The sequence below is a fragment of the Serinus canaria genome, chromosome 22, assembly GCF_022539315.1.
Source record: "Serinus canaria isolate serCan28SL12 chromosome 22, serCan2020, whole genome shotgun sequence".
NCBI lineage: Eukaryota > Metazoa > Chordata > Aves > Passeriformes > Fringillidae > Serinus > Serinus canaria.
In genome coordinates, this window is record NC_066335.1 from 608,159 (window position 1) to 635,374 (window position 27,216).

At 54.7% G+C, this 27,216-nt stretch overlaps 3 protein-coding genes across 3 annotated transcripts; 2 read left to right on the forward strand and 1 right to left on the reverse strand.

Moving 5' to 3' along the window:
* Nucleotides 1-1,846: 1,846 nt before the first annotated feature.
* On the reverse strand, nucleotides 1,847-15,282 carry CDS2 (CDP-diacylglycerol synthase 2). Its single transcript, XM_030232871.2, has 13 exons — nucleotides 15,165-15,282; nucleotides 8,879-9,021; nucleotides 7,944-8,040; nucleotides 7,443-7,540; nucleotides 7,202-7,341; nucleotides 6,707-6,765; nucleotides 6,377-6,459; nucleotides 5,572-5,659; nucleotides 4,603-4,671; nucleotides 3,718-3,870; nucleotides 3,276-3,395; nucleotides 2,587-2,690; nucleotides 1,847-2,107 (listed from the first exon to the last, which is right to left on the reverse strand). Exons 1-13 carry the CDS (start codon nucleotides 15,225-15,227, stop codon nucleotides 1,978-1,980), a joined length of 1,347 nt encoding a protein of 448 aa, XP_030088731.1. The 5' UTR covers nucleotides 15,228-15,282; the 3' UTR covers nucleotides 1,847-1,977.
* Nucleotides 15,283-15,886: 604 nt separating this feature from the next.
* PCNA (proliferating cell nuclear antigen) lies at nucleotides 15,887-19,216 on the forward strand. The gene is made up of 6 exons (XM_009097668.4): nucleotides 15,887-16,211; nucleotides 17,077-17,174; nucleotides 17,578-17,645; nucleotides 18,073-18,267; nucleotides 18,499-18,622; nucleotides 18,714-19,216. The coding sequence occupies exons 1-6, from the start codon at nucleotides 15,991-15,993 to the stop codon at nucleotides 18,794-18,796; spliced, it is 789 nt and encodes a 262-aa protein (XP_009095916.2). The 5' UTR covers nucleotides 15,887-15,990; the 3' UTR covers nucleotides 18,797-19,216.
* A 778-nt stretch (nucleotides 19,217-19,994) lies between these two features.
* On the forward strand, nucleotides 19,995-25,527 carry TMEM230 (transmembrane protein 230). Its single transcript, XM_030233190.2, has 4 exons — nucleotides 19,995-20,130; nucleotides 22,226-22,353; nucleotides 22,899-23,021; nucleotides 24,409-25,527. The coding sequence occupies exons 2-4, from the start codon at nucleotides 22,255-22,257 to the stop codon at nucleotides 24,547-24,549; spliced, it is 363 nt and encodes a 120-aa protein (XP_030089050.1). The 5' UTR covers nucleotides 19,995-20,130; nucleotides 22,226-22,254; the 3' UTR covers nucleotides 24,550-25,527.
* Nucleotides 25,528-27,216: the final 1,689 nt, after the last annotated feature.

Genomic DNA, 27,216 nt, shown 5'->3' on the forward strand with positions numbered 1-27,216 from the left:
AGGCAGAGCTGCTGCTGCTCTCAGCTGCTCCCTGGAGCTGCTTTGCCCTCCAGTGCCCACAGCCAGCACTGACAGCCCTGGCCCAGCCCAGCTCTGCCCTGCTGCTCACAGCAGGAGAGGAACTAAAGGGTTAAAGCAGACGAGCAGGAGACTAAAAACCCACCGGAGGGATTTCTCACTAAGGACAGAGCACAGCTTTGGGATATTTATCAACACTGTCACTTCTGCTGGGGTTTGGGTGAGGGGCAGGAGCGCCCAGGCAGCCCCAGCGGGCACAGCCCCCCTGGCACTGCCCTCAGACCCCAGCACTGCCCTGGGCAAGGCCAGCTGGAGGCACCTCCACCCTCCTCTGCAGTGTCAGGGGCTGCACCAACATCTGCTCCATGGACAGAAAGGAACAAACCTGACTGCAAGCACAGAGAAATCCACACCAACACCAAAGCCACCGCTGGACTGCTCAGGGCAGAGCTCTGCTCTGTGAGAGCAGAGCCTTGTCTGCAGCCTGTGCTTTCCACCCAGCACCTGCCAGGGAGCAGAGCCAGCCCAGCCCCACAGGAATGCAGCAGAGGGGCTGGCACCTCTGCTCTGTATTTACACACACTCAGGGTGTGACAAGCTCTGAATTTGGGGCGTTTTCAGGTGGTTTGTTCTCTGTTGATGCCAAGCAGGTGCAGGGCTCACATGTGGCTGAAGGTTTGTGGCAGCAACTGCTTTAAAACTCCAATGTATTTCTGCATGAGCTCTCCCTGTAACTCATTCCCTGGGCTAAAACAAGGTAAATTTCTCTCTCCCATGCACAAACTATGGAAAGAAGGAAAATCAGAGTCACCTCGTGTTTGCGTAAATGGGGATATTTTCACTATTTGGTCACAAAAAAAGAAAAAAAAAGAAAAAAAAGAAAAAAAAAAGAAAAAAAAAAGAAAAAAGAAAAAAAAAGAAAGTTTTACAATCTTTCGGGCTCTCTCATTTTTAAATAATAAAAAAGTATGACAAAATAAAGGAAAGTACTTCCATAAAACCTGCAGCTATAAAGTACAAACTACTTCTGACAAGATTCCGTGAGCGAGGCAGGACAGAAGCCTGCAGAGAAATGAACCCAGACTGAAATGCAACACAGACCTTGGCAAACTCAGCAGCACGACTTCTACAACTCAAGTAACAAACAGACATGATCCCTGAAAGAAAATAAAACCCCCAGCTGCAGCTGGAGCCCACCCAGCATGGAAACTGCCTGGAAACTGCTTCCCAGGCTCCTTCAAAGATCCCAGAGTGGGGTTTCCAAGCTTGGAGAAATGAAGAAGTGTGGTTCCTCGAGGTTATTTAATGGGGGAAGCAAGCCAAGGTGTTTAAAAGCTGTTCTCACCTGGCAGGAATTGCTCAGTGAAACTTCAATGCTCTTTAAACCTCATTTCCTTCCATCAGTTCTGGAGGAATCTGAAGCTCCCACATTCCCACACACAGCTGCCACTCCCTGCACCCCTCGTGCCCAGCCTGCTCCTGCTTTGAGTGGGCACAAAAATCTCATTTCCCAGGAGGGAGGGGATGTGAGAGGCACTGCAGGAGCAGCAGGTGAGAGCAGCTGCAGGGGAATGGGCTCAGCACAGGATCCTCTCCCCTGGGCAAGGAGACTCTCCCAGGCAGCAATCTGCCCTGGGACGATTCCCACTGCACCCCCAGCACGGGAGGAGGGTCCCAGAGCTGCCCCCTGAGCAGGAGGGCCAGGGCAGTCCAGCAGGACAGCCACCCCCTCCTGCTCCACCCACCTTCTCCTCCTCAGCTACAAACCCAACATTTGCTCGTTTGAACCAAAGCTCTATAAATATATTATTTAGGAAAAAAAAAAAAATAAACCACAAATGCAAACATTTACCAAGAAAGGAAGAAAAGTTACAGTGAAATGAGGCCTTGTTATTGTCTTAAATCAGGGAACTCCCTGGAGGAGGCCTGTGTGCTCTCAGTCCTGCTCCAAGCTCCTGCCTATGCGTCCTCCAGGCTGGCCAGCACTCCCCTGTCCACCAGGTGTGCTTTGAGAGTGTTGAAGATGTGCAGCTGCTGCTCTGGCCTCAGGGTCAGGAACTGCTGGATCAGTTTGCTCGGGTTGGGGCCCCTGGAACACAAAATCAGGGTCACAAAGGGTGCAATTCCACCAGAATGTTCAGTGCTGTGCTGTCCATCCCCCGGGAGCCTTTTTTTGCTGACAGGGCTTGAATCTCTCTTAAAGAAATATCTGAGAGATTTAAACCCTGTCAGCAAAAACAAAGGTGAAATATCTGCCAGAAATTCAAACCAGGGCAGCAAGGAAAGGTGAAATACCTGACAGAGATTCAACCCTGAGTGCATTTTTACACAGAACACTGGCTCCTGGGAAGGGAAAGCTGCAGTGGAGGAAGCTCCACCATGGACACCCACCAGCAGCCCAAACAGAACAGTGGAAAAAACCCCTCCAAGAAAACCCTCGCAGGTTTAGTGCTTTAAGGACAGGACCACGTAGGTGTGCCTGTATCACAACTGTCTGTAAATTCCTAACAATAATTAAATAGCAGAGAGATGATCAGCCCTCCCCAAGCATGGGCTGCCCACTGTTACCTGATGAAGCTGGCAATGTACACGTTGACAAAGGTGGCCATCAGGTACTGGCAGTCGAAGCGGTCCATGATCCCCCCGTGGCCTGGGATGGTGTTGGCAAAGTCCTGGCAGGGCAGAGGGGTGGCACTGAGCCCTTCCCAGCATCTCTGCTGCCCCACACACCTCACTCACCCCCGCCCCACCAAGGAAATTTGGGTTAATGTCTCCCTGCTTCTGGAAGTTTCTCCTTTATGAGGGGCAGCTCAGCTCAGCTCAAAGGTCAGGGAAGGCAAATGTTTAAAATGTTTATCTGCTGCCACCCTGCCTTGCCCTTCAAGGCACCCTAACTGAGCACAGGCTGTGTGTATGTGAAACCAGCCTGCAAGACATCAAGGGAAACCTCAGATTGCAAAATTTCCTGCCTGGCTCTTCCTTCCCCTACCTGCACCACAGCAGGGCTTGGAATATCACAGTTAAAACCTTAAGGTCTCTTCCCTTTTGGTCAAAAAGCCCAGATCCTGCTCCAGCATTTTATCTGTGTCTGAGCAAACCTCCCTTCCCTGGAGCTCTGGGACTGCCTGGAGGGACAGCACCCACTCCGTGTCTCCTCCCCACAACCTACATGACCTCCCCAAAACCTCCAGGACTTCCCCACAACCTCCATGCCCTCCCCAAAATTTCCATCACCTCCCCAAAATCCCCATGCCCACCTTGATCTTGAAGGCCCTCTTGAAGCCGCTGGCGAAGAAGCCGCCGAAGGGCCCGATGAGGGAGGCGAAGGTGGACAGGGCGATGCTGTGGATCTGGAAGGGGTACATCCTCACGGTCCTCTGCAGCACAAACAGCACAGCAGCACCTCAGTGCCTGCCCTCCTCCCTGCCCCCAGGCCGCAGCTCAGGGGCTTTCAGGTGGGCTCACAGCCCAGCAGATCAGGGACCATTCCTCTGGGATCTCTGGGCTCACAGCCCAGCAGATCAGGGACCATTCCTCTGGGATCTCTGGGCTCATGTCCAGCAGATCAGGGATCATTCCTCTGGGATCCCCAAACACAGCCCTGCTCCCCCTTTGCTGTGGCCCAGCAGAGCAGAGCCCTGCCCCTCCCTGGCTGCTCCCAGCCGCAGAGGCAGAGGCAGGGAGCAGGGCAGCCCCTACCCAGCCCAGCACGGAGTGCAGCAGCACGGGGATGTTGTACTCCTGCAGCTGGAAGAGCTCCGAGGGCTCGCAGTCCACGGTGAAGCTGTTGGTGTCGTTGTTGAACTCCACGGGGCAGGTGAAGCAGCGGTACCCCGACATCACGTAGGACAGCTCCAGGAAAAGAGGGAAAAAAGCAGAACTTGTGTTTGCTCAGGGGTTTGTCAGGGGGAAAGGCTGTGCAAGGAGGTGAGGGAGAGGGAAATGCTCCTATTGAGTTTGTGGGAACCATGAATCTGACTCCATGCTCTCAGAAGGCTGATTCATTATTTTATGGTACTAGATTATATTAAAGAATGCTACACTAAACTATACTAAAGAATACAGAAAGGAGAATTACAGAAAGCTAAAAAGATAATAATGCAAACTCGTGACTCTTTCCAGAGCCCTGACACAGCTTGACCATAATTGGCCAATAAATCAAAATAATTCCCATTAAACCAATAACCAATCACCTGCTGGATAACCAATCTCCAAACACATCCCAAAGCAGCAAAACACAGGAGAAGCAATCAGATAATTGTTGCTTTCCTTTTCTCTGAGGCTTCTCAGCTTCCCAGGACAGAAAATCCTGGGCAAAGGGATTTTTCAGAAAATGTGACTGCCCCACGCTCTCCCAGGTTCATTACGGAGATGAATTGTGGTAATCACATATTCTCTGAACAGAGAGACAGAGCTGTCCCAGGGTATTCCTGGGGAGCTCTGAGAAAGCTCAGAGATTCAAACCCTGTCAGCAAGAAAAGGTGAAATACCTGACAGAGATTCAACCCTGAGTGCATTTCTAAAGAGAACACCCTGGGAAGGGAAAGCTGCAGTGGAGGAAGCTCCACCATGGAGCACACTCACCAGCAGCCCAAACAGAACAGTGGAAAAAAATCCTCCAATAAAACCCTCCCAGGTCTTCTTTGGGGAGAGCTGCCAGAGAGAGCAGAGAATTAAAAATATATTAAAAACCATTCTAATTATTGATAGTTCCTCACTTGTGAGCTGCTGAGGCCATACAGAGGGGTTTGGTCAGAAGGTGAGCCCAACACCTCGGTGTGAAATGGTTCAGCCATGGCTGGATGTCACACACAGGGAAAACTTTATTAAAGAAGGCAAAACTCTGTTGGAAAACACAGTTCAGGCCTTGCTGCTCTAGCTAAGTTGTTCTAGTAAGTTCTCATGAAAATAAAATCCCGTAACAGTAAAAATCTGCTCATCCCCACTAGAAAATGATTATAAAAATCAATTAAATTCAATTAAAGTAAGTAAAATAAAATAAATTTAATTGAATGTTATTGAATTGAATGTTATTGAAGTGAATGTAATTGAATTGAATTTAAATTCAATTACATTCAATTCAATAAAATTCAATTACATTCAATTCAATAAAATTCAATTACATTCAATTCAATAAAATTTAGTAAAATTCAATTACATTCAATAAAATTCAATAAAATAAAATAAAATAAATTACAGTAATTAAATTTCAGCCTCAAAGAGTGGGATGAAGGTTTAATTTGGAGATTTGCTTCAGCCCCACAGAGGCCCCAGAGCAGAGCTGGGGGAGCCCAGAGGAGCCCAAATCCCCATTTCTCCCCCATTTCCCCCCATTCCCCCCTTTCCCCAATACCCCCATTCCCCAACCCCAAGCCCCAATCCCCACCCAATGCCCCAACCAAGTCCCCAAATCCCCCCAATCCCCCACTTCCCCAATCCCCCCCATCTGCCCCCCAATCCCCATTTCCCCCCCTTTCCCCAATCCCCCCATTCCCCCCTTCCCCAATCCCCCCCAATCCCCATTTTCCCCCCTTTCCCCATTTTCCCCCAGACCTTGATGAGCGGCGTGCGGCCGAAGAAGAAGCCGAACATGTAGGCCATGATGTCGTTGCAGATCACACAGGAGATGGGCACGATGAACCTGCAGGGAAGGCAGCAGGCTCAGAACCCCTGGCCAATCCTGATGTTTGTAATAGTTCACAGACATCAAGAGCATTCCAAATGAACATTCCATTCCAATATTTATTCTGTATTTTTAAATAAGTACTGACTGAAGCTACAGAATAGAGATGACACTGCTGAGAGAGAGACTGAGCCAGGAATCACTTTGGACAAGTTTTAAAATATAATTTTGCAAAAAGATTGAGGGTTTTAGAGAATTAGAATTGAGAAAGATGCATTGTGATAAGAATATGTAGAGTGAAAAATATAAGTGATTGATTAAGTAAGAAGTAATAGTGGCATTGTGTAACAAAAGTTAATAGACTAAAAATTTGTATTGACTAAAAAGTAGATTAAATCTATTTGTGATAGAGTAAAAATATTTAACTCAAAAATTAATTTGTAATAAATTAATTGATAAAAAGTAGTTAATTTCATTATTTTATTCTTATTTATTCTTTTAATTAAAAATAACTATTTCTTGATAAAAACTCATTAATAAATTAACACATTCATTATATAATTAATTATTTAAATTGATTAATACTGATATTAACGAATTAATTAAATTTATTTTTATTAAATTATTGATTATTGATAAATTGTTAATAATTTCCATTTATTTAATATATATACAGGGATTCTACGAAAACAGATTTTTTTGCAGGCTGCACAACCCAGAGCAGGGCAGACTCACCAGATCATTCCTTCAAAGAGGTTGTGGATGATGAGGTGGGACTGGGTGACCACGATCAGCAACGTCACGTGGGTCCAGCCAAACTGCAAGAGAGCACCCCTCAGAGAGCTCATTAATTTACTAATTATCTGTTCTTTGTTAATTGGCCAGAGAGGCAGGATGGGATCTCTTGTGCTGAGTTGTTGTGCACCAGCCCCAGGACCCCCAGTGAACATCTCAGTGTGGAGGAGGATCTGAGCAGGAAGGTTGGGTCTGACTGACCCACTGAACCCCAAATTTAACCCACCAAAGCCTGGGTTGAACCCCAGCAGCCCTGGGCTTTAAGCTCACCATGTAGAACTGGAGGCGGTAGTGCTTCTTCACCAGGCTCAGCACAAACATGCAGAACCCTGAGGAGAGACAGGAGCAGAGTCAGAGCTGCAGTGCAGAGCCCAAACTGCTGCTCTGCCCTGCAGGACCCAGCACACTGCTGGGAATAAAATAATACTTCATTAGAGTTCCTTACTATGTGTTTCATTATGCTATTCTTTAATATAAAATATATATTTAAGTAAAATATTATTCTATATTTAAATAAATATATATTCTTATATTTTATATAAATATATTTATTTAATATAAAATATATAATAATTTATTTTTAAACCATAAAATATTTAAATAAAATATTAATTTATATTTAAATGAATACAAAAATATATATTTTATTTACTTATATGTTTTTAGGTTTGCCCCCTGCAGCCCAGGCGTGCCCAGGTGTGCCCAGGTGAGCCCAGCCCAGCCCAGGCGTGCCATGCCATGCCATGCCATGCCCAGGGTGCCCACCTGTGAGGTAGAGGGCGAAGGAGATGAAGCGATGGTATTTGCTGAGGATCCTCAGGGGCTCCTCCCTCTGCACCAGCGTGAAGAAATAATCAGTCACTGTCTCCCCGTAGAAGAAATAATTCACACACAGCAGGAAATACCTGGGAGGGGAGAAATCAATCACACACAGCAGGAAATACCTGGCCAGCTGAGAGGCCAGGTGGGTGCCCAGGTGGGTGCCCAGGCGGGTGCCCTCACTCACCAGCTGAGCGTCCTGAACCAGGGCAGGTCGTAGGAGTGGTACACGTTGTAGCCGATGGTGATGATCTCGTGGAAGCATTTGATCTGCACACACATCACCTGCACAGCAAGGACAGCAGGCATCAGCCCCCTGGGGCAGCTCCTCTGCCCTCCAGGAGACAGCAACGGGCACCTGCAGAGCCCCAGCTCCTCCAGCAGCTGCCACCAGCCCTGCAGGAGCCTCCCAGGCCCACCTGCGAAACTCTGGGTGGCATTTCTCCGTCCCAGTCCCATTTTTCCCTCCCAAGGGAAGCACAGGATGGAGTTTTTCCCTCCAATCCCACCTGGGATGTTGTTCCTCCCTCCCCTCTCCTCTGCACACACGCCCTTGTGTGAGTTCCAAGCCCTGAGCATCAGATTCCCCCCTGGTTTCCTCCATGGCAGAGGAATCCAGGATCTCTGACCAGGAGGCTGGAGCTCCCCAGAACCTCCCCTGCTGCAGGCACCTCCCTGGAGCACTCACTATTGTCATCAAGACCATGGGGCCCAGGTAGATGATGATGAAGAAGAAGGTGATCATTGCCAGCGTGAGGATCCCTCTCACCCACCAGTTCTTCCATCTGGGCCAGAGAAAAGGAAAACATCAGAGGAAGACAAGGCAGAGCAAAGCAGCCCAACAAACTCGGGAAGGAAAGCCAGCCCTGCAAACCCCAAATTTCCCCTCAGTGGTGCAGAGACCTCGATGTGCTGACCAAGGCCTGGCTGCAGAGCTGAGCACCCCCAGGGCACTGAGATGGGCCAGGGCAGCCCCTGCTCCTGCTCTGCAGCTTTCCCAGCCCTTGCACCAGCTGCAGGATGAATTCCCATGAAATGGGGACCATTCCCCCTCCACACTGCTCTGCACAGGGAGATGGCCCCTGGCTGTGGAACCCTCCCTGCCATCCTGCTGGGAAACCTCAGGGAGGCTGGAGAGGGCCCTGAGGCAGGGATGGACAGGATGGATGGACAGGATGGATGGACAGGGATGGACAGGATGGATGGACAGGATGGATGGACTGGGATGGACAGGATGGATGGACAGGATGGATGGACAGGGATGGACAGGATGGATGGACAGGGATGGATGGACTGTGATGGACAGGATGGATGGACAGGGATGGATGGACTGGGATGGACAGCATGGATGGACAGGATGGATGGACAGGGATGGATGGACAGGATGGATGGACAGGGATGGACAGCATGGATGGACAGGATGGATGGACAGGGATGGATGGACAGGATGGATGGACAGGGATGGATGGACTGGGATGGACAGGATGGATGGACAGGATGGATGGACAGGATGGACACACAGGGATGGATGGACAGAGCTCTGCTCAGGGAGTGATGAACAGGATGGATGGACAGGGATAGATGGACAGGGATGGACAGAGCCCAGCCAGGGAGTGCTTTTACCTCGAGGACAGGTTGGAGAGGGCCCTGTTCAGCACCTCGGGGGTGTCATCTGAGGTGGGCACGGGGGAGGAGCCCCCAAACTCGGACTTGCTCTCGCTGTCTGACGCTGTCTCTCCATCCAGCCTGTTCTCAGACTCTGACTCCTGCAGCACAAGGAGAGCCAAGCACCTTCAGCAGCCACCCTGGGCTGGCCCCAACACTCAGGAGCACTCTGCTTCTGCCCCAGAGAGGGAGGAGAAGGAAAATCCTGACTGTTACCCAGGGGTAACACATGAGAAACATCCTGAGGTGGCTCACTGGCATCCAGGAGGGCTCTGATGGTCCCACAGCCTCAGAGCAGGCTCAGAACAGGGCCTGCTCCCCCTGCACAGCCTCAGATGCCTCCAGGTTGATTAATAACCATCTCCAAGTGCTCCAGGGCTTGTTAGCAGGAATTCTGACAAGGTTCCAATCCCCAGGCAGGTCTCAGGGAATGTGGCACTGCCCAAATCAGCCAGAAGAAAGGTCTCCAAGCGGGCAGGCTCGAGGCTTGCAGACAGACTTGGAAGTGCTGGCTGCTTGAGGACACTAAAAATAGCACTGAGCTGATCCCCAGGCAGCTGAGGAGGAAGAGGATGGCTTATCACCCAGGCCCAGGCATCCCCTGAGGGCAGCAGGAGCCCCAGGTGCTGCAGAGGGACACCCGGCCCTGCCTGCCCTGCTGCACACCCAGCCCTGGGCAAAGTCCTGGGCTTGGGGCTGAACAGACCCAGCAGGGGCAGCTTTGCCAGGGCTGGGGAGGGGATTTAGAGCAGTCCTGGCTCTTCTCAGGGGCACTTGTCCCTCTGACCCAGCCCCTGAGCAGAGTCAAGCCCAGAGCTCCAGAGCTGGCCCCTGATTTCAGCTCCATCCTGCTCCTGGAAGGAAGGAAAGGAAGGAAAAGCCACTCCTGAGAGCATCCAGCAAGGCAGAGCCCATTCCCTGTGCAAACTCCCTGAGGAGTGACTCTGCCTGCAGGAAAAGCACAGGGCAGCAGAGCTGACAGTGCTGGCAGCTCTGCACTCAGGGAGGGGAGGCTCCAGGGGATGAAGGCTCATTGTCTGCAGGGCTCCAGAACAACCAAATGTGCTGGCTGCAGCCGGGGGTGCTGCAGCACAGCAAGGCTGGAGCTGCTCCCTTGGTTAAAGCAGGAAAAGGTAATTATTCCCCCTGGAACAATTAATAAATTAATTGAATAAAGCTGGGACGTGTCAGTGGCTGCGGGCCAGGCTCTGAAATCAGACAAGGCCAGGGAGGCAGCTAAAAATACCTGGGTGATGTCAGAGGTGATTGCCAGGAAGGAGCAGAGCTCCAGAATAATGGGAAAAGGAGTGCAGGAGGAGAATCAAGGATTTATCCCAATTCCTTGGTTTCTGCACAAGGCATGATGAGGAGAAAGAGTAAAACCCCAAATCTCTGCCAGGGCTGCCTCTCCTGTGAAGCAGAGCTGGGAAAATCCAGACTCCTGCTCACTTTTCCTTTTCCCTATTCACAAAACCCACAGCTCTGAGCAACGTTTGTCAACAGATATTTCACCATCCTGAAGGAGAGATACACAGAAAACTGAGTTTGTCTGAGCTCTCTTTAAACAGCTCCACTCCTTCCAGAGGGTGGGGAGACATTTCTGCTCACACGGAGATGGATTTTGTCACACCAACATCCACGCCATCATCTCAGTTGCCATAGAAACGAGCCTGCTCTCTCTCTCTCTCCCTCTGCCAAAATCCTCTGCCCAGCACAGATCCCAGTCCAGCACCCAGGGCTGGCAGATGAAATCAGCAATGCCCAGAATTATCGAGGTGCTCTCCTCGGAGCCAGGCACTGCTGGATTCAGACTCCCTGCCCGGCTTTAACAAAAAGCTGTGACAGAAAATGTTACAAAATAAATGCTGGAAAGGGAAATGGAGCTGCTTTTCCAGGCAGCAGAGCTGACAGCTGCAACAGGGGGGACCAAGTGCACCTCTGCAGGATCAAAGCAAATGCAATTAACTTAATTAACACAAACCCTGCAGCCTTGGTAATGAAAACCTCAATGTTTTCCACCAAGGGCTTTAATTCCTGCTTTACATGGGGGAATTGCCCCATTCCTCTCCCCTCTCCAACCTCCAGGGCACCTCCCAGGGCTGGAGATGTTCTGGCTGTGCTGGGAGGGTTCTGCTGGCCCTGGTGGCATTTCTGGGCACAGCAGAGGAGCAGGAGGGCGCAGGGAGCCCCGGGGAGGTGGAGCTGGAGCCTGCAGAGCCATTTCCATCTGCTGCTCTGGGGAGCACCAACAGCTCTGCAGCACTGCTCACCCTGGGCTTCCTGCAGGAAAAGGTTATTTTTGGCCTCAGGATGAGAGGCTGCAGCAGGCCAAGGCTGCTGCCTTCTGACCCTCAGCTCCTCCACACTGACTTTTCCAAAACATAACGAGGAAAAAAATAAACCTCATTTTTCCTCATAACGAGGGGAAAAAACCTCCTCATTTTACCTCATAGCAAGGGCTGAGGGACAGGAAAAACAGCTCAGGGGTTTGATGGGGGCACACACAGGGAAGGAGAGGGAGCCCTGCAACCTCCAACATGACAAAATATTGGGATTCAAACAAATCCTGGCATCAAACTTGGTCCCCACAAGGAGCAGAGGCACGGGTGACAGGGATGGTGGCAGGGGGTGGCACTGGGTCAGTGCCAAGGTCTCTCCCAAGCCAAACCATGCCATGATTTTCCACTCTCAGATACCAACAGGCACCAAGAGCATCCCCTGGGCTCAGCCAGTGCGTGCAACGCCACAGGAAAAGGATTTTCCAGGAAAATCCAGGAAAAAGCCCAGGATTTTCACAGGCAGATCAGGAGTTCCCTGAGCAGAGCAAACAGATGCTGCCTCATTCCCCTGGAGACCCAGCAGCTTGAACAAACCTGAGTTTAAACCCAGCATCTCCCGAGCCAGCCTGGGGCAGAGCAGCACGAAGTGAAACCAACCTCTCCCGGGCTCTGCCAAAGAGAGCAGTGGCAAGGAGCCCAAAGAGCAGATCCTGCTGTTTCCATCCTGCTCCAGGCCCTCCTGCCAGCACTCAGCTCTTTCCAGAAGCCTCCAGGGCTCCTGTCACAGCAAACAGGCTGGCAGGGCTCCGAGGGTGACACAGCAGGAGCGGCAGCAGTGCCACCATCCAGAGGTGCTGCTGTGCCAGGCTGCCACTGCCACACGTTCTGAAAAATCCCTTCACCAGGATTTCTGTCCTGGAAGCTGAGAAGCCTCAGAGAAAAAGGAAAACAACAATTATCTGATTGTTTCTCCTGTGTTTGGCTGCTTTGGAATGTGCTTGGAGATTGTTCATCCAACAGGTGATTGTTTATTGGTTTTATGGGAATTGTTTTGATTTATTGGCCAATTATGGCCAAGCTGTGTCAGGCTCTGGAAAGAGTCACGAGTTTGCATTATTATCTTTTTAACCTCCTCTCTGTGTTCTTTAGTGTCGTTTCTATAGCTTTCTTTATATAATCTAGTATCTTAAAATAATGACTCAGCCTTCTGAGAGCATGGAGTCAGACTCATCATTCCTCCCTTCATCGGGGGTCTCTGAAAACAGCACAGCAAAACCCCAACTGCAGCACCCCAGGGCAGGAAATGCAGCCCTGCAGCAAAACCCCAACTGCAGCACCCCAGGGCAGGAAATGCAGCCCTGCCCGAGCAGGGAAAGCAGCACACCAGGGTTCCACCAGGATCACCTGCCAGGAATCCTCCCTGCAGCTGCAGCTGGCACTTTTGGGAATTCTCTGCTGCATCTGGCACTTCTGGGGAATTGTGGCAGTTTTGGGGAATTCTCTGCTGTTTCCATGACAAAACAGCACATTTAGCACCTCGCAGGAGCTGCTCCTGGCTGCCTGGGAACATTTCCCTGCTTTGTTTTCCCCTCCTGCGATTCATTTCCAGTCTTTTACCAGGAGCAGCACGAGGGGAAGGTTCCCTCTCTCTAGTAAGGGCTCTGCAGGTCAGCAGCTGGAAGGAAACACCAGAGCAGTCTTCAGAAGGCTCAGAGCACCTGAAAGTAGGGTGGGGAGATAAAAGGGGTGTCCTGTGACCTTTAGGGACACAGGATTGTCCTCTGACCCTCTTTAGGGACACAGGATTGCCCTGTGACACCTTTAGGGACACAGGATTGTCCTCTGACCTTCTTTAAGGACACAGGATTGCCCTGTGACACCTTTAGGGACACAGGATTGCCCTCTGACCCTCTTTAGGAACACAGGATTGCCCTGTGACCTTCTTTAGGGACACAGGATTGCCCTCTGACCCTCTTTAGGGACACAGGATTGTCCTCTGACCCTCTTTAGGGACACAGGATTGCCCTGTGACACCTTTAGGGACACAGGAATGCCCTGTGACACCTTTAGGGACATAGGATTGTCCTCTGACCCTCTTTAGGGACACAGGATTGCCCTGTGACCTTCTTTAGGGACACAGGATTGCCCTCTGACCCTCTTTAGGGACACAAGATTGCCCTGTGACACTTTAGGACACAGGATGCTCTGTCACCTTCTTTAGGGACACAGGATTGCCCTCTGACCCTCTTTAGGAACACAGGATTGCCCTGTGACCTTCTTTAGGGACATAGGATTGTCCTCTGACCCTCTTTAGGGACACAGGATTGTCCTCTGACCTTCTTTAGGGACACAGGATTGCCCTGTGACCTTATTTAGGGACACAAGATTGCCCTGTGACACCTTTAGGGACACAGGATTGCTCTGTCACCTTCTTTAGGGACACAGGATTGCCCTCTGCCCTTCTTTAGGGGCAGCTAAAGCCAATCCCAGCTTGGCCCAGCCCGTTTGTTGTGCAGCAGCCCTGCCAGTCCTCCACATCCCACCACACAAAATGGAATGTAAAACTCCCTGAAGGTTTTCTGCTGCACAGCAAACCCCAGCTGAGAGGAACACACCTCAGGGTCTCACCCCCTGCACAGCTGGAGCCATCTCAGAGCTCTTTCCCCAGTGGCACAGAGCCACCCCAGGGTGACAATTCCCAGCACTTCTGTCCCAGACCCCAGCAGCACCACGAAGGTCCCTCAAACCTGCCTGCACAGCCTCCAGCAGGTGTTTAACTGGCATTAAAATCACATTAAAATCGCATTAAAATTGCATTTAAATTGCAGAAGTGCTCAGCCTGGTGATTCCACGCTGCTCGGAGCTGCACCCTGCATGCACTAATGGAGAAAACATCCATTTGCTGCTGCTGGGGGCTGATGGACCAGTGCCACGCCAAGGGCATTAACCCCCAGCACAGCCAGAGCTGCTCCTCCCTGCAGCTTCTGCTCCCTGCCAGCCTGCAAATGCTATTTACAAAGTTCCCCCGAGTGCTCTCTCCTCCTGCTCCCCTCCTCTTTGGGGAGGTGCAGCAGCAGAGATGACAAAGGTGACAAATGACTCACAGAGTATGAGCGGGCTCGGGCTGGAGCAGGAGGGATGGCACAGGGACACAGAGCCAGGGCTGCTCCCCGCGCCTCTCCTGCCTGAAAAGGAAACTTTTCCCTTCGCAGAAAGGCAATGCCAGCGCTCAGTAAACCGGGAGATTCCCTGGGATGGCTCAGGAGGTGCCAAACCCTTCCCTAAGGAAACCTGAGGGGTTTGGGACCCCCAGCTCCTTCCCTAGGGATGATTTAGGGGGTCACAAACCCTGCCCTAAAGGGAAAGTTCAGAATCCCCCTGTCATTGCCTGGGAATGATCTATAACATCCCAAACCCTTCCCTAAGGGCAGGATTGGACCCCCCATCATTCCCTGGGGATGCTTTATGACATCCCAAACTCTTCCTAAAGGCAGGTTTGGACCCCCCCATCACTCCCTAGGGATGATTTGGAGGTCCCAAGGCAGGTTTGGAAGCTCCTTGTCATTCCCTGGGGATGACTCGGGGGGTCCCAGGGCAGGTTTTTAAGCCCCTGTCATTACCCGGGGAAGATTCAGGGCAGGTTTTACCCCCCGATCATCCCCGGGGCCGGCCTGGCAGCACCGCGCTGTCCCCAGCGGAGCCCTGCCCCGACCCCGCTCCACGCCCAGCCCTCCTGGCCCCGGGGCCGCTCCTCCGAACAGCCCCGGGGGCAGGATCCGCTCCTCGGGGAATAACCCGAGCCCGGGGCGAGCTCCGAGCGCGGGGCAGCCCCGGGCCCGCACAGCGGCCTCACCGCGGGCCGCCGGGACCCCGCGGCGTGCAGGGCGCGCAGGCCCCGCGCCCCCCGGCGCCGCCCGGTTCTCCCGGTGCCCCCCGCCCCCTGAGGGCCCCGGGCCGCTCCCCACCTTGTCCTGGGGGTCTCGGGCCCCGCCGGGGCCGCGCCCGGCCCGCAGCCGCGCCTCGCTCATGCCGGACCCGCCGCGCCGCGCCGCCGCCGCCAGGGGGCGACACCGCACCGGCAAAACCGCCGCCCACCAATAGGGCGGAGGGGCGGGGCCGGAGCGCGCGGGGGGTGGCCGCGCCCAGGCGTGCCCGGATAATGGTGGGCGGGGCGCGCGGGGAGCCAGCGGCCAATGGGAGAGGTGGGATTGGGCGAGGGGCGGGGCTTCGGAGGAGAGGCATGGCCGCGCCCAGGCGTACCCGGATGGAGAGGGGCGCCATGATGTGTGGCGCGAGAAAGCGCGCGGGAAGATTCCCGAGCGCTGGGAGAAACGTGAGGGGTTTGTCTTTAGAGACAAGCGGGTTTGCGTTATGGCCGGTTTTCGGTCAGCACACGGTGCCCGAGGCGAGGCGCGCCACCGAGCCGTCCGTACGGCCAGGCCCCGTGTGCGGGACCGGCGGCACTGCAGGAACCGGGCCCTGCCGCCATCGCTGCGCAGCAAGGCAGGACGCGGGCCTGTGTAACCCACGCGCTGATTGGCTCCCGCCGCACGGAGGGGCGGGGCTAAGGGAAAGAGCAGCGCTGTGATTGGCTGGAGCGCGGCGGGGCCCTGTATGTGAGGTCGGAGAGGGTTGGGCTAAAGGAGGAGAGCGGCACTGGTGATTGGCTGCTAAGCGGCGGTGGGCGGGGCGGCAGAGTGCATAAAAAGGGCGGCTTGGAGGGCCGGCTCGCTATATTTCAGTTGTTCTGTGGTCCGTTCCGTCCGTGCTGGTACCGCTGGTGCTGCCAAGATGTTCGAGGCGCGGTTGGTGCAAGGCTCGGTGCTCAAGCGAGTGCTGGAAGCACTCAAGGACCTCATCACCGAGGCCTGCTGGGACCTGGGCTCGGGCGGCATCAGCCTGCAGAGCATGGACTCCTCGCACGTCTCTCTGGTGCAGCTCACGCTGCGATCGGAGGGCTTCGACACCTACCGCTGCGACCGCAACATCGCCATGGGCGTCAACCTGTCCAGGTCAGCCGGCCGCGCGCTCTCCTGGGGCGCTGCCATGGGGCGGCCGAGCAGGCCCGGGGGCTGTGGCGCTCAGGGCAGCGGGGGCTGCCGGGGAAGGGGGTGTGAGGGAAGATGTGGGGGCGAGCGGGTGCTCCGGAGCTGTGAGGGGTCTCGGAGGCGCTCGGAGCCCCCTCAGCCCTTTTCTTCTCCCCCATTCCCCTCACGGCTCTCGCGCCGTTTTTTGTGGCGCGCGCGGGGCGCGTCGCGGCCGTGACGTCACTGCCGGCGCCAAGTGGCGGGAAAAGGCAGCGCTGGCGGGGGCGGCCGCCATGGCCCCGGGGGGGACAGGAGTGACAGCTTTGGAGCCCTGCCGCTGTCTGGAAAGGACCCACGGAATCCTGCAGCGGCAGCCTGAGCACTGCCAGCGGGGCCGGGAGGCGGCTGTGAGCCCTGTGAGGCGCTTCTGGAGTGCTGTGCCCAGCTCTGCGCTCCGCAGCAGAGGGGAGACACGGAACTCCCGCAGCGGGTCCAGCGGAGGGGGACAAAGATGAGGGGCCTGGAGCGTGTCCGTTATGAGGAAAGGCTGAGGAGACTGCTGAGAGAGGGAAAACATCCATGGGAGGGGTCAGGATGGATGCAGGATCTGCCCAGCCGTGGCACAAGAGGAACAGACAGGAGCTGATCACGGCAGGTTCCACCCCGTGTGTGTGGAAGAACTTTGTGGGTGACCAAGCACTGGAAGAGATCAGCCAGAGAGGCTGGGGAGTCTCCCCATACACCCACGTTTCCAAGAGTGTTATGAGGACACCTGATCACTGTAATATCACGTTTCCTCCTGCCCTGTCAGCTCCCAGCCCCGTGAGTGACCTGCCTTTGTCCCCTGCAGCATGTCCAAGATCCTGAAATGTGCAGGGAACGAGGACATCATCACCCTGCGGGCCGAGGACAACGCCGACACCTTGGCCCTGGTGTTCGAGGCACCCAGTGAGTGGGATTTTGGGAATCCTGTGTTACTGGGCTGTGTTCAGGCAGCCTCAGGAGCCACGGGGATGCAGGAGGGAGGGAGATGGCAGTGGGTGCTGCAGGGGTGGGAGGGCACGCCTGATTCTTGGAACAGTCTGGAAAGTAAAACTTCATCAAGATGGAGTTGATAAATATTTTATTTGTGAAAGGAAAGCTCTTTCAGGCTGCACTCAGATGGGTTTGCTGTACCCTTAGAGCCTGTAAAAGGCTCCTGGGGCACTCCCAGAGTTCCAGCCCTAAGGGAACAGGGGGAATCTTATTGCTATTATTGAGGTGGCTGTACCTGGTGGGAGTGGGGAGTGGCAGCAGTCCAGGTGGTTTTTGTCACTCTGCCATTTGGTGTCACTGTGCTTTGCTTCCCCAGACCAGGAGAAGGTTTCTGATTACGAGATGAAGCTGATGGATCTCGACGTGGAGCAGCTGGGAATCCCAGTAAGTAACGATGGGGTGACTGGTGGCACTGGTGTGGAACTGGGTTCACATCAGATCCTGGAACACAACGGCCTTGGGAGCTGGACAGGCCTGGGGCTGCCAGGGTGGCACTGGGAGTGCCCCGGGGTGGCACAGTGTCATTGGGAGTGCCCCGGGGTGGCACAGTGTCATTGGGAGTGCCCCGCGGTGGCAGGCTGTCCCTGCGGGTGTCACCGTGGGTGTCCCTGGGCATGCCCAGCCCTGCCAGCTGTCCCTGCGGGTGTCCCTGGGCATGCCCAGCCCTGCCAGCTGTCCCTGTGGGTGTCCCTGGGCGTGCCCAGCCCTGCCAGCTGTCCCTGTGGGTGTCCCTGGGCGTGCCCAGCCCTGCCAGCTGTCCCTGCGGGTGTCCCTGGGCATGCCCAGCCCTGCCAGCTGTCCCTGTCCCCAGGAGCAGGAGTACAGCTGCGTGGTGAAGATGCCCTCGGCCGAGTTCGCGCGCATCTGCCGGGACCTGAGCCACATCGGCGACGCCGTGGTCATCTCCTGTGCCAAGGACGGCGTCAAGTTCTCTGCCAACGGCGAGCTGGGCAACGGCAACATCAAACTGTCCCAGACCAGCAACGTGGACAAGGAGGAGGAGGCTGTGAGTGGGGCACACACGGCTCAGGGCTCACCTGCAGAGCTGGTTCTGTGCCCTGGGCGGGATGCTGGAATTGGGGTTGGAAAGGGCCGTTTTGGAGGTCACTGAGTGCCACCCTGCAGTGAGCAGGGACAGCTCCCTCTGCTTCAGGGGGTCCCAGAACCCCTCCAGTGCAGCCCTGGTGGCCGGGGCTGAGCTGTGCCAGGGCTCTGGAACCCTCTCCTGCCCACCCAGGTTACCATAGAGATGAACGAGCCGGTGCAGCTGACCTTCGCCCTGAGGTACCTGAACTTCTTCACCAAAGCCACCCCCCTGTCCCCCACGGTGACACTCAGCATGTCTGCAGACGTTCCTCTGGGTGAGTGCCACGCTCTGCCTCGGCAGGACTGGAGCTCCAGGCTGGATTTCTGTAGGACCTCCTGAACACCTTCTTTCATTCTCTCCCCCAGTTGTGGAGTACAAGATCGCTGACATGGGACACCTCAAGTACTACCTGGCCCCCAAGATCGAGGACCAGCAGGATGGCTCTTAACTGGAGCAGGACTGGGGGACATTGCTCCTGCCTGGAGGCAGCAATTCCAGAGCCCTGGAGCATCCTGGGAGCACTCTAGCCGTGTCTTGTAGATATATTTGTAAATATTTCTCAACTCTCTGTTTTGCTATCCTGGTATCATTTGAAATAGAAAAGCTGAGTTTTTCTAGTCTGTGTCTGTACTCCCAACAATCTCTTGGATGCTGTTGAAGGTGAATTTTTTTACTCCTTTGAGCTGCTGTTGGAGAAGAGGAGCAATATTTAATGGGTGAAGATGTATCCTGGAGTTTCCCTGTGGAGCTGTAGCTTAGGGTTGCTGTTTTGTTATCCCACAACTTTGTGACCTTACTTCATTTATTTTTGAAGCCGATATTCCGATTGAAACTTGGAAAATGGAAATAAAAAATACAATTTACTGGAGTTTGTTGTGTTTAAATGTGGGAGATTCAAAGCTTTTGAAGCTGTGCTGATGTTCCCTGACTCCCTTCTCAAGGCCCAGAGTTCAGCTGTGGTCACTCAGAGGTGTGGCAGAGGTGCCAGTCTGTTCCCTGGAGGTGGCACTTGGGGACAGGGGTTGGTGCCGGAATTCAAGGTCCTACAAAGGCATTTTCCGACCTGACTGCCCCATTTTCAGCACATTTTGGTCTGCAGGACACGAGAGTCCTGGGGACGAACCGCCTGAAGAGCTGTCCCCGGCAGGTGGCAGAGGATGTCACCAGGTGGCAGTGCCGGCCAGGAGCGCGCCCTGCTGCTGCCGGGGAGGGACAGTCCCTGCTCAGGCTGGGGACAGCAGTGCCCCGGCCCTGGGGACAATCCCTGCTCGGAGCTGGGTTCAGTCCCTGCCCTGGGGCTGGGGACAATCCCTGCCCGGCCCTGGGTCCTGCTGGGACGCGCACTCCTGGCCATCCCTGGCAGTGTCCCCAGACCAGCGTAGAGGGGACACTCAGGGACAGCGGGAGCTGTCCCCCCCCGGCAGGGGTGGCACTGGGTGGCACTTCAAGGTCCCTCCCAACCCAAACCATTCCCGGATTTTGGGGTTCAGACGCTGACTCGCAGCTGCCTCCCTTGCTGAGCTGTCTCCAGACCCTTCCCCATTCATTCTCCAGCACTCCAGGACCACACCTGGCACGGCGCATCCTCCAGCCCGGAGCTTTTCGGCAGTTCCGGCCCCGTTTCCCGCTCGCTGGGGCTGATCCCGCCCTGCCGAGGCGGTGCCGGGCGCAGGAGGCCGGACCGGCCCCGCCGTGACCTGGAAGGGGAGCGGCGTCAGCGAGATCAACTTCCCGGGGCCGCGGGGGGACAGGCGGGGCCGGGATGGAGCGGGCGGGCGGCAGGTACCGGGCCGGGCCGGGGGTACCGGGACTGGGGGTACCGGGCCGGGCCGGGCCGGGCTGGGGGTACCGGGCTGGGGGTACCGGGCCGGGCTGGGCTGGGGGTACCGGGCTGGGCTGGGGGCCGGGCCGGGCGGGCGGGGTGTCGGGGTGGGCTGAGGTTGGGTTCGGGTGGGTTCCAGTAGATTCGGCCTGGATTTGGGGTGGGTTTGGGTTGGAGTTTGGTTCAGGTGGATTCGGGATGGATTTGGGGTGCTTTAGGTGGATTTAGGGTGGTTTGGGTGGGTTCTGGTGGATTTGGGGTGTTTTGGGTGCATTTGGGGAGTTTTGGGTGGACTTCAGGTAATTTGGGTGGGTTTGGGTGGATTTGGGGGATCCTGGGTGGGTTTGGTGTGTTGTGGGTGGATTTGGGGTGGGTTTGGGAGCGGTGCGAGGCCGGGACTCTCCATTCCGGGTGTCCCCGGGTGTCCCCGCTGTCCCCAAGCCACATCCCCCCCCTCCTGGTTTGCCTGATTTTGGGGGAACGCGGGGCTGTGCTTGCGGGGATTCCGCCGTGGTTGGGTTGGGTTTCCCGGCGCCTCCCCGGGTTTAAAGCACAGCTGCCATGTTAGAAATCCTGAATTTCGGCATTTATTGTTTTGGCCAAGCTGCTCAGGCCCCGATTATTTCTGTGGCTCCCAAAAAGCTCAGCACTGTGCTGGGTCCTGCTCTTGAACCCTTGTGGTGCTCACTTGGTGTGAAGCTCAGTGGAGTTAAACCTGGCCCTTAAATTTGAGAGCAGAGAGAATATTTTATATTTTCTATATGTTTGTCCTCCACAGCCTCTTTCTTGTTGGTAAGTGAGGCAGTGGGGAGGGCAGGACAGCCTGTGCAAGTGTAAAATGGGAATAATTCAGAAGAAGCCACTGAACAGCCTGGTAAATAATGGGCAGTGGGTAAGAAAAGAGAGCAGAATGGGGCAGAGCTGGGAAATCTGGCACCTTTCAGAAAGTGAATTCTGGCTTTTTCCCCTCCTGCACATCTACCCTCGGGCATGTGGGAGAGCCTGGGGTCAACAAGGATGTGTGGGGAGCAGGAAATGCCACCCTGCAGGTGTTCCCATTATCCACGGGGCTGGAAATGTTTTGTCTGGGTTTGGCTTTTGCCACTGGAACAAAAGCCCAAAGTTCAAACCAAAGGTTCAGTGGTGGGAATTTCAGGTCAGAGGGGATTTTATAAAAGTCAATTTTACAGTTGGAGGAACGAAGCTGGGTGGGGAATGTGCCAGCAATTTGTGACAAAGGGCTTCAGTTCAATGGAGACTCAATATTTTGAGTGGAAGCATCACCTCGGATGCTAAAGAATGTTGTGGAAACAGAGTTTTTATCCTTCCTATTGGCACTGCTGGAATATCTACTTTTGTTCCCTTGGTTCCAGACTTTTTCAGAAGATAAAAGCTCCATTGAGGCTTTGGGAGGTGTGGGGAGCCCTTCCCTGCCTGTCCCTGGGAATCCGTGTCCTGCTGGGATCCCTGGGCAGCTCCAGGGACAGCAGCTGGCTCTGATCCCTGTCCCCAGGCTGTCCCCCTGGCACTGGGACCCTGCCCTGCACACCTGGGCTTTGGTGACCTCACCACCCACACTCTGTCCCCTTGTCCTGCTCTCTCTGAGTCACTCCTGCTGTCCCTGTGGCAGCTCCATCTCTTCCAGTTTCCAGTGGTTTGTGTTGGTTTTGGTGTTTGGCTGGTTGGGTTTTTGGTTTTTTTCCAAAATTGCTCTCTTGCAAAATCTCCTGGTGGTTGAAGAGCTGCTTTGTTTAGCTCTGGTTTGGGTTTAGCTGCTGGTGTCCTGTTCAGATAGAGCCAGAGCTTGGGTCCTACCTGGGCCCTGCCTGGGGATTCCCACCTGGATGGAAGCCCAGGTTCTTCCTTGTGTTTTAGGCTTCAAATGAAATGCTGAGATCCACTGTGGGGAAAGTTTTCATTTCTGAAGGGGAACAGAGCTGTGCTGGGGTGCACAGCCTCAACAGGGGAGTTTCTCCTCAGAAATTCAGTTCTGTGTCTCTCAGACTGCCATCTCTCCCTTTCCTCTCCTGTTCTTGCTCCTGCCCTGGCTCCCAGGCTGTAGCTGATGCCCAGGCCCCCCTGGCATGATGCCGTCCAGGACCAACCTCTCTGCTGGGATCCCCAGTAGCAAAGTCAAATATTCCAAACTCTCCAGCACTGACGATGGGTACATTGACCTGCAGGTAAAACTGGGGAAGGGAGCTGGGAAAGCACAAGGAGGGACAGCCACAGCTTGGCCCTGCACAGGCTGCTCGTGCATCTCTGCTGGAGCAGCTGCAGCTCAGAGAGGGACAAAGCCAGGAGAGAGCCAAACCCTAACCCAAGCCCAAACCCTAACCCTAACCCAAACCCTAACCCAAACCCTAACCCAAACCCTAACCCTAAACCCTAACCCTAACCCAAACCCTAACCCTAACCCAAACCCTAACTCTAACCCAAGCCCAAACCCAAACCCTAACCCAAGCCCAAACCCTAACCCAAACCCTAACCCAAACCCAAACCCAATCCCTAACCCCGGGCCCTTCCCCTCTGGAAAGCCCCAAGAGCCTTCCTGGGACCAAGGCTGGGGATGGGGCTGGCCCAGCAGGGTCTCCACGGGCAGAATCCCTCCTGCAGGGCAGTTCTGGGGCAGAACTTTGTCCTGTGCCAGCTGTGGGTCCCGTCTGTGCTGTCCTGGGAGGGGGCTGTGCCCAGTTCAGCCGTTCAAAATTGGGGTTTTTCCCTCCAGTTCAAGAAGAGCCCACCCAAAATCCCCTACAAGGCCATCGCACTGGCTGTGGTGCTCTTCATGATCGGGACCTTCCTCATCATCATCGGAGCCCTGCTGCTGGCAGGGTACATCAGCAAAGGGGTGAGTGCCTCAGACACTCCTGGCACTGCCCTCGGGGACACCAGGGACAGCAAACAGCCTCAGGTCACACCAGGGGAGGGTTACATTCAGAATTGGGAAAGGTTTGTGTGGGAAAGGCCTGGCAGAGCTGCAGGGGTGCAGTCCCCATCCCTGGGAGGGTTCAGAACACGAGGATGTGGCACTCCAGGACCTGGGTTTGGGGTGACCCTGGCGTGGTTGGACTCGATGACCTTGAAGGTCTCCTCCAGCCTCAAGGATCCTGGGATGGGGCTCAGTGTAGAACTTCAGAGCCACAGGGAGTGAGCAGGGAATGGATTCCCATTCTTGGATTCCCACCACAGCCTGGGCTGGGCATGTCCAGGGAGGGCTGAGTGTCCTGGGGAGGTCACACCCCTGTCCTGGAGAGACTCAGCCCCTGCAGGGACAGGGAGGAGCTGCCAGGCCCCGTGTGGGGCAGGGTAACTCTTCCCCATCTGGCTGGGGGTGGTCCATGGCAGGGATCTGGGAGCTTCTGCCCTGCTCCCTGTGCTGGGGGTTGGCAGCTCTGCCTTATCTCTGGCAGCAGCAGCAGCAGCTCTGGGCTATCAGCAGCGCTCCAGGCACAGCTCCCAGGGCTCAGGCTGCACATCCAGGGGGTCCCTGGTGAAGGAGGGGGTCCCTTGAGGGTTCCTGCAGCAAGGAGAGGCCAGGACAGGATCAAGGGCTCAGCCTGATGACAGCTGAGGTGTTTCTGGTGGAAGATGGGTTTTTATTTCTCAGCTCGCCAGGCTTTGGGGATGGATCACAGAAGCACGGGATGGTTTGGGTTCAAAGAACCTTCCAGATCACCTCATTCTGAGAACTCACTCACATCTCACCTGCCTTGGGCAGGGCAGCCTTCCCCTGGACCAGGCAGGGTGTGAGAGGGAGGAGAGCCCCTCTCAGAGATGTCACTGTGGTGCCTTGGGGAGGCTGAGCTAGAGCAGAGTCACAGAATAAAGCAGGGATTTATTCAAGGATCTCCTCCATGGATCCTCCTTGGGCAGCACAAGAGCCCAGCAGGGCTGCACCCAGGATGAACCAAAATGGTCCCAAAATGGATCACTGGTCAGGGGGTCTGTCACTTTGATGAGTTCTGCTCCATTTGGAGTTCATTGTCCAGGTACAGGACATAGTTATAGGGTATTATGCAGTCCCATCCTCCTTGGTTTTCCCTCTTCAATTCCCAGTTTGTGCTCCTGGGCCTGAGCTTTGGGAGGTTGTCCTTAATCCCCAGCTAGAGCAGGAATTCTTTATCTCCCTACCCTGTGGAGAGAGCTTACAACACTTAACCCCAAGCTCAGAGCTGCACCCTAGAGCAGCAGAGGAGCTGGAAATTCCAGAGGTACAGCTGGAGGTGTCCCTGCAGGAGACGGACCGAGCCATCCCCGTGCTGATCATCGGCATCCTGGTGTTCCTGCCCGGCTTCTACCACCTGCGCATCGCCTACTACGCCTCCAAGGGCTACCGCGGCTACTCCTACGACGACATCCCCGACTTCGACGACTGAGGCGTTAATTAGCCCCGCCCTAATTAGGCGCGGTAGTTCCCCTGGATGCCGGCAGGGCTGCGTGTCCCGGCCTGGAGGCGGTGCGGGGTTTGCAGTTTGGGGGGTGGGGGCTGCAGCCCGGAATTGACCAAAAGGAATTGCAGAGAACTTGGGATTTAGGGGATTTGTTTGCTCCTCCTGGGGTTGCATAATTCCGCTCGCTGGGAAGCTCTTCCTGGGCGAGGCAAGCCTTGCAATTTTCCAAAAATAGAGCAGCTGCTTTCAGCAGCAGATACTTGGTTTTTCCTCTGTTTTCTAGAGTTCATTTTAGCTTTCCATGAGATTGTGGTTATTGTTGGGTTACCTTTGCAGACAGACCATCATTAAATTCTCCTTTTGCTCTCTGTCCATCAGAAATGCTTCCAAACTGCTGGTCCTGGAGTCAATAAAGTCTGATGAGAGGGGAAAGCAGCACTTGCAGGAAGTGATTTCCACACTGCACTGGCTCCAGAGCTCCCTGTCAGCCTGACCAGGCTCATTTCCCCACCAACACCTCCTCCCCGAGCCAGTTCCCTGTGCCACTGCTGGCAGAATCTGCTCATCCTTCACGGGACTGCTGCTGGAGTCTGCTGGTCCTTTAAACAACCAGATGGATCCTGGGACAAGGACTGGAACCCAGGCTCAGGTGTCACCAAAAATCTGGGGCTTGACTGATGTGGGGATTGGAGACACCAACTCCAGCTGTGTCCTCTGGAGTCCTTTGGTCCCTGTGCAGATAATTTGCTGTGCAGACCTGCCCAGGCCAGTGAAGAGAAGCTCTCTGTGTAGTTTGTGCTGACCAAACCCCCTCTGGGTTGCTTTGCCAGCTTTGCTGCTGTGTCATTCAGGGCAAACAGAGATGGCTCCACTCCTGTGAGGTCAGAGCAGCTGTCTCCTGGACAAAGACCAGCAGTGCAAGTGGGTGCATTTAACATCAATAAAGTTCTGTATTCTCTGGAACCACAAGTTTGTCCTTCCCACCTTCCCAGGGGTCAGAGTGCACTAAAACCTCTGCTGGGCTTTGGCTGCTGCAGCCTCCAGCTGCCAGGTGCTGCTGGAGTCAGGGAGGCAGAGCTGCAACAGCCCCAGCAGTGTCGGTCTGCACAAAGAGCTCCCCAATTGCCACCCAAGCCCCAGAACGTTCCAGAAGGAGGGGGCAGGACTGGCAGTGCAAAGCAGCCCCAGGGAGGTGTCCACACATCAGGGCTGGACAAACACCTTGCTCTGACCTCCCAGAATTGCCTTTTTTCCTCCCTCAGTGCTCCAGGTTAAACCCAAACCCTGAGCCAAGGTGGTTTTTTTAACCCTTCACTTGTCTGCACTGCCCTGAGTGAATCCCAGCACTCTGAGGAAGAACTGGTTAAACTGTCAAACTCAGGATCTCCCTTTCCATCCCTGGAGGTTCTCTCATGGTTAAACTGTCAAACTCAGGATCTCCCTTTCCATCCCTGGATGTTCTCTCATGGTTAAACTGCCAAACTCAGGATCTCCCTTTCCATCCCTGGAGGTTCTCTCATGGTTAAACTCAAACTCAGGATCTCCCTTTCCATCCCTGGAGGTTCTCTCATGGTTAAACTGTCAAACTCAGGATCTCCCTTTCCATCCCTGGAGGTTCTCATGGTTAAACTCAAACTCAGGATCTCCCTTTCCATCCCTGGATGTTCTCTCATGGTTAAACTGCCAAACTCAGGATCTCCCTTTCCATCCCTGGAGGTTCTCATGGTTAAACTCAAACTCAGGATCTCCCTTTCCATCCCTGGAGGTTCTCTCCCTGCTGCCAGCCCTGCTGGGGCAGGACAGGGGACAAGGGACACAGGAGCTGCTGGCAGCAGCTGGAATGTGTCAATTAGAGCAGGCTCTGGCCAGGAGAGCTCCTGCTGACGTCAAACCATGAATCAGCCTCTCTTAGGGGACAAGAACCTGCGTTTATTTGGGTTTGGGGAGCGGGGAGAGGAAGTGGAAGGGAAGTTGAGATGGAAAAACAAAGAGGGAGGGAGGAGATGAAGCAATCTGGGAAGGGGGGGGGGGTGTCACCTAAGTGGGATAAATGAAGGGGACAGGAGAAGGAACTGGACTTGGATGATCCTTGTGGGTTCCCTCCAACTTCCAACAGCCCTTGGATGTCCCCTCAGCAGGGAGGGGACATCCCCCAGCCCTAGCAGGCAGGGAGGGGACATCACCCAGCCCTTGGATGTCACCTCAGCAGGGAGGGACATCACCCAGCCCTTGGATGTCCCCTCAGCAGGGAGGGGACATCCCCCAGCCCTTGGATGTCCCCTCAGCAGGGAGGGGACATCCCCCAGCCCTTGGATGTCCCCTCAGCAGGGAGGGGACATCCCCCAGCCCTTGGACCTCCCTGCCCTCCCAGCCACTGCAGACACCTTTGGTTTGCCCCTCCCAGCTCGGGGCAGTCCTGCCTTCCCAGCCCGATGAAAATAAAGAATTTTTGCCCTTCTCCCAGGGCTCTGTGCTGGCCCAGCTGTGCTCCCTGTGTGGAATGTGCATGTGCACGTGCACAGCAGCTCCTCTCCCCTTCCTGAGCACAAAAGCAGCCCGAGGATTTTTAGGAATGCTGGATTTGACTAAAACCAGTCCAGACAGTCCAGCAAGGCCATGGCAGAGCCTCCCCAGAGAGTTGGCTTTGTTGTG